This window comes from Oryzias latipes, chromosome 11 (assembly GCF_002234675.1).
Source record: "Oryzias latipes chromosome 11, ASM223467v1".
Taxonomy (NCBI): domain Eukaryota; kingdom Metazoa; phylum Chordata; class Actinopteri; order Beloniformes; family Adrianichthyidae; genus Oryzias; species Oryzias latipes.
This window is the reverse complement of record NC_019869.2, coordinates 754,226-765,271: the sequence shown is the minus strand read 5'-3', so window position 1 is coordinate 765,271 and position 11,046 is coordinate 754,226. Positions and strand designations below refer to the sequence as shown.

The following is an 11,046-nucleotide window of genomic DNA, read 5'->3' as shown; positions in this document are numbered from 1 at the left end:
AAGACTTGATGGAGGAGCCTCCAAACTTTATTTCAGGAAGAAAACAGAAAACAAACAAACACGAACTGGATCGTGATGAATGTAATGAACAAAAATGACAACACATTTAGACCACATCATTGTGATTTGACACAACCGTCAACAGAACAACTTTGACTGAAAATAAGTTGAAGAGCTGACGTCTCTTCAAAAACACGTGAATAACAGGATTATGAATTCATAAAAGGCTCCAGCGAACAGTTGATTAGACAAAAAGCAAAGAACAGATAAAAGTCCCTTTACTGTGTGTTAGAAATTCAAATTTTTAATAATATTAATATTTATCGTAACTGGAATTTATAAAAATTATGATACAAGTTCTTCTACCATAAACGATCAAATGATGCACTTGCTGGTGATTATTGATAAGCCTTTAAAAGAATAAATATTATGAGGGGAAAAAATATCAAAAGACTCGTATGGACAAAAAATGGCACAACCAAGTTTTATTTTGAAGATCCCACTTGAAGACAGGAAATGAACGTCGCTTCTCACCTTCACACTGAACAGGTGAGAAGCACCTTCGTAATTTTGGATCAAGATGACTCTAAGCAAAACTCAGACTTTTAAAGTGTTTATTTGAGACATATTTATTACATTTTTATACCGAAAACATTTTAGTGATTACATTTTTTACTTTCACAAAAGACAAACTGTTTTCATTTCAAATCCATGTTTTCAGACACTAACTGCTTTAATGTCCCTGTTGGGCTCCAAATGTTGTGCAGAAGGAAACAAACTGGTGTTAAAATGCATTTTCTGATGTTGGAGAACAGACAGAGTAAGTTAGAGGGACTTATGCTGATATAGTGTGTCTGAAACAAAAACACGATATATGGAAAGGAGTTAACTCGGTGGATAAGGTTCTGCTCTGTAGGATGCGTCGGCCATCATCTCTAGCAAACATTTGGGTCGAAGCTGAATCCTGGCTCCTGAGGCATGGCTGGAGCGGTGTAGCCCGGCTTGGGGCTGTAGTCGGGGTTGGGCAGCTCGCTGTTGAAGCAGATCCACCGCGCCGGCCCTTTGTCCTCGCAGCACTCGTACACCATCGTCTTAGTGGAGTATTCCTCCTCACAGAACTGGGACAGGGCCTGAATCCACTGGAGGAAAAGAGTTGACCTGAATGAACAAACTCCCAGACAACTGTAATCAGAGTATTCTGCCTCCTGATATGCAATGTGCTGCTATCTGAAGTTTCTGAAGGATTGTTTTTCCACTGATTCATGAGGAAAAAAACATGTATTTCTTTATTGTGTTATAATTATCAGTCCTAACACTGAAGCTTTCTTAGTGTTAATGCTCGATCCCTTCCAGGGTTGCTGTTGGGGGGAGGCAGGGTTCACGCTGCTCAGGCCGTCCAAGGTCATGGATGAACTTTTATCATCTTGAATGTATCAACTGCCAAACTTTTCATAACTGGAAATAAGCTTTTTTGCATATTTGAATGTGACTGTTTAGTTTGAATTTAGAAAAGATCTGCCTAGTTTTTGGGGATTTGAACCACCAGATAAATGGTCCCTGAGCGCGGTTGAGTCTGCAGCTAACCGCCCCCCCAGGACAGGGGGTCAAACGTGGAGAGTAAACGTCACACACCTAGGTGACATTTACCCTTTTAATGAACTCATCAGATTCACTTCCTGTCACGGTGACATTTCCCTCCAGAGTTTGTAATCCTGACCTTGAGCGTCTGCTCTGCTGGAACATAAATCAGAATTTCCGACTCTGAACAGCCTCAGCGACTCACGGCTTGCTGGGCGCAGCAGAGGATCTGGCTGGGCTGCTGCGCCACGAGTCCGCTGCAGCACAGACTGAACCAGGACTCCAGGCGGTTGATGGCCTTCCCACGCCGGCGGTCGTGGCTGTAACCAGACGGAGGAAAGAAGCTGTCCGGGTATCTGGGCCGGCCGCTCCCCTCCTGGCAAATGGCAGCGAGGTTCTCCGTTATGGGCAGAGCGGGTGGGAAGGGGACGTACGGGAAGACTGTTTTGGTTTCTATGGAAACGCAAAAGCACAGGTTGGTGAACGCTCCGGCAGACTGAAGTGTGTGTCAGAGATGTTTACCTCCCAGCTGTGCTCCAAGGCAGGTCAGCAGTGCTGTGATCCAAAAGGCCGTGAGTTCTCCTGCAGGAGCCATGACTGTGGAGGAGGTTCAGGCTGATCTGGAACGGAGACGCCTCTCGGAGCAGCTTATATTCACGCTCAGGGAGTGAACAGGCCTGACAGGGGGAGTGGAGAGACGGAAGGAATGTGGTGAGCGTGTCTGACGGAGAGACTTCAGATAAAAACCAAATCTGCCTCCTGCTGGTTTTTGTGAATTGGTCAACCATCCGGATGCTTTCAAAGCAAAAAAATCCTGAATGATATTAAAAATGACTAAATAAAGCTGATGATTCTGTCAGAAAAACAGCCCTGTTTTCATTATGCACCGTTATACTTCCTAAAATATGTTTGAGTATTATTATGTTCATGTGTGGATCCACGCAAAACTGTTAAAAAACAAAAAGGCGGGAGGAAGACACCTGGAGCAGGTGGAGGAAGACACCTGGAGAAGGTGGAGGAGGACACCTGGAGAAGGTGGAGGAAGACACCTGGAGAAGGTGGAGGAGGACACCTGGAGAAGGTGGAGGAAGACACCTGGAGAAGGTGGGAAGAAGACCCCTGGAGAAGGTGGAGGGAGACACCTGTGGCAGGTGGGCGGAAGACACCTGAAGAAGGTGGAGGGAAACACCTGTGGCAGGTGGAGGAAGACACCTGGAGAAGGTGGAGGGAGACACCTGGAGCACGTGGAGGGAGACACCTGGAGAAGTAGGAGGAAGACACCTGGAAAAGGTGGAGGGAGACACCTGGAGAAGGTGGGAAGAAGACACCTGGAAAAGGTGGAGGAAGACCCCTGGAGCAGGGCGAGGGAGACACCTGGAGAAGTAGGAGGAAGACCCCTGGAGCAGGTGGGAAGAAGACCCCTAGAGCAGGTGGAGGAAAACACCTGGAAAAGGTGGAGGGAGACACCTGGAGAAGGTGGGAAGGAGACACCTGGAAAAGGTGGAAGGAGACACCTGTGGCAGGTGGGAGGAAGACACCTGGAGAAGGTGGAGGGAGACACCTGTGGCAGGTGGAGGGAGACACCTGGAGAAGGGGGAGGGAGACACCTGTGGCAGGTGGAGGGAGACACCTGGAGAAGGGGGAGGAAGACACCTGGAGCAGATGGAGGGACACCTGTGGCAAGTGGGAGGAAGACACCTGGAGAAGGTGGAGGAAGACACCTGGAGAAGGTGGAGGGAGACACCTGTGGCAGGTGGGAGGAAGACACCTGGAGAAGGTGGAGGGAGACACCTGTGGCAGGTGGAGGGAGACACCTGGAGAAGGGGGAGGAAGACACCTGGAGCAGATGGAGGAAGACACCTGGAGCAGGTGGAGGAAGACACCTGGAGAAGGTGGAGGAGGACACCTGGAGAAGGTGGAGGAAGACACCTGGAGAAGGTGGGAAGAAGACCCCTGGAGAAGGTGGAGGGAGACACCTGTGGCAGGTGGGCAGAAGACACCTGAAGAAGGTGGAGGGAGACACCTGTGGCAGGTGGAGGAAGACACCTGGAGAAGGTGGAGGGAGACACCTGGAGAAGTTGGAGGGACACCTGTGGCAAGTGGGAGGAAGACACCTGGAGAAGGTGGAGGAAGACACCTGGAGTAGGTGGAGGGAGACACCTGTGGCAGGTGGGAGGAAGACACCTGGAGAAGGTGGAGGGAGACACCTGTGGCAGGTGGAGGGAGACACCTGGAGAAGGGGGAGGAAGACCCCTGGAGAAGGTGGAGGGAGACACCTGTGGCAGGTGGGAGGAAGACACCTGGAGAAGGTGGGAAGAAGACACCTGGAAAAGGTGGAGGAAGACACCTGGAGAAAGTGGAGGGAGACACCTGTGGCAGGTGGAGGAAGACCCCTGGAGAAGGTGGAGGGAGACACCTGTGGCACGTGGAGGAAGACCCCTGGAGAAGGTTGGAGGAGGACAACTGTAGAAGGTGGGAGGAAGACCCCTGGAGAAGGTGGAGGAAGACACCTGGAGCACGTGGAGGAAGACACCTGGAAAAGGTCGAGGGAGACACCTGGAGAAGGTGGGAAGAAGACACCTGGAAAAGGTGGAGGAAGACACCTGGAGAAGGTGGAGGGAGACACCTGTGGCAGGTGGAGGAAGACCCCTGGAGAAGGTGGAGGGAGACACCTGTGGCAGGTGGGAGGAAGACCCCTGGAGAAGGTGGAGGAAGACACCTGGAAAAGGTGGAGGAAGACACCTGGAGAAGGTGGAGGGAGACACCTGTGGCAGGTGGAGGAAGACACCTGGAGCACGTGGAGGGAGACACCTGGAGAAGTAGGAGGAAGACACCTGGAAAAGGTGGAGGGAGACACCTGGAGAAGGTGGGAAGAAGACACCTGGAAAAGGTGGAGGAAGACACCTGGAGCAGATGGAGGGAGACACCTGGAGAAGTAGGAGGAAGACCCCTGGAGCAGGTGGGAAGAAGACCCCTAGAGCAGGTGGAGGAAAACACCTGGAGCAGGTGGAGGAAAACACCTGGAAAAGGTGGAGGGAGACACCTGGAGAAGGTGGGAAGAAGACACCTGGAAAAGGTGGAAGAAGACACCTGGAGAAGGTGGAGGGAGACACCTGTGGCAGGTGGGAGGAAGACCCCTGGAGAAGGTGGAGGGAGACACCTGGAGAAGGTTGGAGGAGGACAACTGTAGAAGGTGGGAGGGAGACCCCTGGAGAAGGTGGAGGGCCACACCTGTAGAAGGTGGAGGAAGACCCCTGGAAAAGGTGGAGGAAGACACCTGGAGAAGGTGGAGGGAGACACCTGTGGCAGGTGGGAGGAAGACACCTGGAGAAGGTGGAGGAAGACCCCTGGAGAAGGTTGGAGGGCCACACCTGTGGCAGGTGGAGGAAGACCCCTGGAGAAGATGTCTTCTTTTTCTTGCAAGCTAAAGCAACTGCAAATAAAACCTCAAACCGATGAATCTTGAACTCAGATCAGAGGATGTTCCTGGTTCTGATTACAAACCATCCGGTGGTTCACTTTAAGAACACTCTCTGAGATCTGAGGAGGGGGAAAAAAACAAAGAAACTTAGAAAAAAAATAGAAAAAAACTATTTAGACATAAGGATTAAAAAATATATATTTTGTAGAAAACTGAGAACCTCAGAGAGTCCATGATAGAGGTCATGGGGGTGGCAGTATCATGGTCGGGGACTTGTTTCCTTCTCAAGGAGCTGGTGTATTTCATTAAATTAATATAATGTTTAAAGTCACAAAAGGGATTCTCAAGAATCCTTCAACTGTGAGGAAAAAAGGTCACATGAGTTCTGATCCTGCTCTGCACGCTAAGCGGCATCAGTGCAGACAGAGGAGCCATGTGTGTGTCTATGTGTGTCTACGTGTGTGTATTTGTGAGTATTTGTGTATATGTAAAGCACAGTTGAGCGCTGAGGCTGTCGTGCTCTGTGAAATTGTGCTCTAGGAAAATGCTGCGTTTCATCTGTTTCTATGATTTCTTTTCTCCAAAAATAACTTGTGTTTTTGTCCTAAAGTGCCGTTTCTGCTCAAACACAAAGTTGAACAAAAACTGAGGAAAATCTTCAGCAGCTGTTTTGGCGTCACGTCACGGTTGAACCACCAGAAATCCAAACATCTGCAGTCAGTCCGATAGCGCCTGCGGTCCGGACGATGCAAACTCATCAATTCTTCCACTTATCTAAAGTTCAGGGTTTTGTGAAAGAAAAATAAACTTCCTGGTTGAATGAACGTAATAATGAAAACAACTGCTCCCCTTTTTTCTGTTTCTCACCCAAAACTGCTCTACTAGACCTCATGAAGGTCAGCTCCTGTCAAACACAGAACACTGAGGAAGGAGCCCCAATGACGAGCTTTCTGCAGGATCCAGTCCTGTTTTCCTTTTTTAGCACTTTTGAGTTTTTTTCTGCTTCATTCATTCATTCATTCATTCATTTGTTAATTTTCTTTGGGGGTCACGGGGCTGCTGGAGCCTATCCCGGTCACTTGTGGGCTTTTCTATATTTTAGAAATGTGAAAAGTTTGATTCAAAAAACCGTGAGCAGAATCCAACTTTGACCTTTTTACTGTAGAGGTCATGGAGGTCATGAGTTCTCCAGAGAAAACATCACCGTTCGGTCCCTTCAGTGCTCTCATGTTGAAGCAAAAACTCTTGGTTCCATTTCTGCTCACAGCCCGCCTGCGGGGATTGACTAAAAACAGCCTGAGATGTCAAAGCAAACAAGGAATTCCTGTTAAAGTTCATGCAAAGACATTTGAAACTCCACAGAAATTCTCCTTTTGTGGTGGTTCCCCCCACACCTGTGAGATGCTGCAGGACACCTCGGTCCTTGCAGATGTTCCTCACAGTGGGGGTCAGAAGCTGCCGATGTGCTTCATCAGTGTCAGAAATTCCCTCCTGGAAAAGCCTTTTTCAGGCTGAACGTTCCGGAAAACAAATCCATGTTTGTTTTTTAATTAAAGAGGGAAAAATCCCAGCTTGTTTTATCTTAGCTGACGGAGCAAAGTGTGACGCAGGCGGATGCGGTTATCGGAAACGCTCCCATCTGACTCCCCAAACGGAGCTGCTGGTCACCTCGTCTGACCTCGTGCCTCCTATCAGAGGGAGGTTCTCACAGAGGAGGAACAGACGTTTGATTCCTCATCCTCCTGTCAAACCAAACTGCGGACAGATTTTTCTGATATGCCAGCAGACTAATCATCTGTTGGAGATAAACTGCGGCTCAGTTTAACCTTGTTTTCTTCTGACTGGCCGGACGTTGTTCCACAGCTCATTTCCGTCAGAGCAGCCTGTAAAGAGTTACAGACACAGACGTGCCAAACTCATGAGCACATTTCAGTCTCAATAATCGTGAAACGGGACGTTTCCAGAAAGTTCTGGTCCTCCTCTGGAGCATCGGACTTTACTGACAGGAGAGCAGCAGGGATTTCTGTGGCAGACAAAGGTTTGAATCCGTGGATCTGCTCCAGGGGGTTCCTGCTGGACCAAGGATCAGCAGACGGATCTTTGCTGCAGAGACGCAGACTTTGCTTCACTTTCAGATCCTCAAACGCAAAGCAGCAAAGCAGCTCACAGGACCTGCATGACAGCATCCACCCCACCCCACCCCACCCCACCCCACCCTCCATGCAGACGCATAACAAAGACGTCCACATTCCTTCTGACCGCCTCCACAGCATGCAGTCACTCCATGCTGACAGAAGGTTCTGCTGTGTTCTCCGACAGAACCTGCAGGGATCACCGGGGCAGATCCTGGAGCGTGTCAGGTGTCGGGGTCGCCCTCGCACACCTGCCTGAGGACGGGGTCACACGCACCTGCCCTGCATGCAATCAGACAACCTTTATCAGTCCATCACGCCCTCCAGCCACTGTAGGTTTGTCTGCTTCTCTGTGGAAGAATTCACTGATTGCTGCTGAAGCCAAGCCGAGCTGAGCTGAGCCAAGCCGAGCCGAGCCAGGTAGATAGGTGGGCAGGCAGGCGGGCAGCTCTTCCTGTGTTTGTGAGGCTGTCTTCTGACGTATTTAACCAGACTAAGGCCGTGCAGTGAAGCCTGTAGAGGGTTCATTCTGGGAGAAAACTCATCCACCCTGTTTTTCTATAAAAACCCTCTATAAAAACCTCCTGCAGGTTCCTCATGTTGAAGTTCATATTATTTGTGGGTAAATAAAACTCTGCTCTTTTGTTCTGTCGTTTCCTCTAGCCTCTCTGTTTGGTTCCCAACAATAAGATTATAAAACGTTATCACACAGAACCAAAGCCTAATTTACATCATATCTGATCCTCATGGCTGCTGTTTACAGTCCTGGACAAACAATTACCCGAACATCGGAGGGGAGGAGCATCAGAGAAGCATCCCAGACGTCAGCTGTCAGGTAAATGGTGTCTGGAACCGGTTTGTCTGGTTCCTGCAGAGCTTTAGGTTGGTCGCCTTCACCTGCCTTCATTTGTCTGTCTGCTCCAAGCACCATGAAGGTGTACGGGATCCTCCTCCTGTTCTGCCTGCTGGCTTCCCTCGGGCTGCTCACGGTTCTCCTGGGCCAGTACAAAGAAATGAACATGATAATGGAGAAGCGCCGCAGCCTCGATGCCCTCGCACTGGACCAACAGAAAGTCGTGGAGTACGACGCCGGCTTCAGACGCTCGCTGGAGGCTCTGGTGGCTCAGGGGGAGGAGACGGCCAAGGACCTGGAAGGCTCTGTGGCCAGCTTCAACCTGGAGCAGAAGACAGCCGAAAAAGACAACTGCCTGGAAGAAACGGTAAAAAGAAGACGTCCTGGTCCTTCAGGAGACTGTCTGTGTGTTGGCTGAGTTTATTTAAAGGGTCAAACCAAACTGGAAGGGTTTGCTTTTCCTGTCCTTGAACATCACTCCTCTGGAGAACAGACAAAGGCTTTGGCCAGACACAACTGGCTCTTATGGAATAATCTGTTGTGAATAATAGGTTTGTTTGTATCATATTTCATTCTGATGGCTCAGAAATTCAGCAGCACGCCTCCTGTCAGGCTTCTGGATCCACTTTTATTGATTTTCTTCACTCGTTTTGCTCAAAGTTTTTCTACTTTTTTGTTTTTCCCTTCAAACTGGACAGATCCTAGAAACATCTTTCACGTAATTCTGTCTTCATCAGGATCTTTCAGCATCTCTGCAGAGCTTCACTTCCAGAAAAATCAGCAGGGATTCACTGAACACAGACGTGTTTGAACGGAAAACAGGATAAATGTTTCTTTCTGAAGCGAATCGTGAGGTTAAAAGCTGCTTTGGTTTCATGGGGCTTCATCTTCCTTGATGAAGCTCCGGCACGTCTCTAACGGCAGCTCTACGCCTCATTTTCAATGAAAACCCCGTCCGGTTACAGAATTTCCTTCAGACGGTTTTCCAGATACGACTGACTGAACATCAGAAAACCAGCAGATCGGGTTCTACTGGAAGCAATATTTCAGATCAGGTTTGAAGTCAATTTGTGAGCTATTTGACCCGGAGCTCTTTTTGTTCCTCTGATGTTTAAATTCATTCTGATTCTGTATTGTTGTCTTTACCTCACATCACACAACCACGACCCGTCAGACTGAAGGTCCGTTTGTCTCTGACTTTAAAATGCTTCAGAAAAAAGTGATTTGAAACGTGTTTTTTGTCATTTTTCAGACATGATATTTTCTAAATTCATGCTGTGTTGCTTTGAGTGCAGTTGTTGTCTGAAACTGCCCCGCTCTGCTGCCCCCCGCTCAGGACTCCCCTGGAAATGAGACCAGGGTTTTCAAAACCAGCTTTGGAGAGCTCAGTGTAACAGAAGTTAACTTCCTGTTACAGAGCTGATCCTGTTACAAAAGCCTTTCCTGTGGGAGGAAGTCACGGCCCACATCCACGTTGTGACACCAGAAGACGAGAAGAAGAAGAAAAATACTAGAGTTCTAAAAACCCAAACTGAAAACAAATGGGGAACCTGGAGGAGATGTGCTGCTGATGTGTGGAAATGCTGTGACGCTCTGATGAAAGGGTCGGTCCAGAAAACACTAACGGATCCCACAGATCTGAAGACTGCTCCAGGAGGAACCCCGGAGAACTGACAACCCTTCTCTTCTGGGCTTTGAGAGTGAAATCGACCATTTTTGGGGGGGGTTTGCTTGTTATGAAGAACAGCAGCTAAAAAATTAAAATAAAATTAAATAAAAATGATAGAAAACTAATACACTTAAAAAGTTTAGTATATTTTGGTTTAAGTGTAGCAAACATGGATGTGAAGGACGAGAAGTAACTGAATACTTCTTCAGACTAAATTGGAACATTTCAAATTTACAATATATGGATTCTTTATATAAAGTAAACCTCTATCATACCGTCTCACTTTTAGTATCAAGTACTTGTAGTACATTTAAACAGACTACTTTAGGGTGAGGATGAAGGTTCTGCCACCTTCAGGTTCATATTTCCATCAAACAAATCCATTTTCTGACCCAAAGGAGCTGAATCATCTCAAAATAATCTGAATCTTTGTGGTGTAACCTGACATTTCCTTCGTTTTCTCATTTTGTGCAGAAAAGGAAAACGGAGGAGCTGGCATCCATGGAACAAGCTCACGAGCAGACTTTAGGTAGAACCAAACCTGCCAGTGCTCTGCTGCCACCACGTGGTAGCGCCGGGAACTGCACCCAAGTCTGACGTGTGTTTCTGCCCCTCAGGGACCCTCAAGGAAGAGGTCAACAGCTGGAAGGAGGAGCTCGCCAACGTGAAAGGCCTTCTGAACGGATACGCACCCATCTGCAAATACCTGAAGAACGGCACGGCGCCCAGGTGAGTGACGCAACACACCTGGAGATGCTTTTAGGGGAGTGGGGAGTAACCGTCACGCCATCTTCAGTTTCAGGCAATTATGTGGCAACAAATCCAGCTGAAAAGGAGAAGTTCAGAGCACAGCCCAGACGAGGAAGATGGCGCTGTTTGCTGAGTCCGGGTTGTCTCGGTTCTTCCAAGACTTTCATGGTTCTGAGATCAGACTGACCTCTGTGACCCGAAACATCTGCGTGACGGTGGACACGTCACTGCAGGTTTCTTTGATCCGGTGTGGTTCTGGTGAGCGGACGCACATCTGTCCTCCTGTGATCTGCGCTGAAGACCCTCCGGACATCAGGAGCCCGTCAAATCCCCAAACCAACCAATCAGGCTGAAGTTCACTGTCAAACCTAAAGACAAAACAAACGTTTGAATTCATAACTGACCTCCTGCTGCAACAGTTTGCAGATGATTGATGACATTTTAAGTGACTGATTAGTTTTTTAGAGCCGTAAGAGCTTTAGTAAATGAAGGGTTTAAGAGGCACATCTGTGCTTCCGGAGGCGACATTAAAGCTGATCCTGCTTCACATCCCAGATTGAAATGAAAGCAGAGGCGGCAGATTGGGACTCTTGTCTCTGTGGACATGTCCTGCTGTCCCGGGGACTGGATGTCAACGCCACTG

At 48.6% G+C, this 11,046-nt stretch overlaps 2 protein-coding genes across 3 annotated transcripts in view; both read right to left on the bottom strand.

The window, feature by feature from the left end:
• Window positions 1–11,046, bottom strand: part of LOC105354996 (CD209 antigen-like protein E) — a 686,243-nt gene that overhangs the window by 608,543 nt on the left and 66,654 nt on the right. The window lies entirely within an intron of this gene.
• Window positions 460–2,231, bottom strand: LOC101175246 (extracellular matrix protein 1). The gene is made up of 3 exons (XM_004073693.3): window positions 2,101–2,231; window positions 1,784–2,031; window positions 460–1,139 (listed from the first exon to the last, which is right to left on the bottom strand). The coding sequence occupies exons 1-3, from the start codon at window positions 2,171–2,173 to the stop codon at window positions 936–938; spliced, it is 525 nt and encodes a 174-aa protein (XP_004073741.1). The 5' UTR covers window positions 2,174–2,231; the 3' UTR covers window positions 460–935.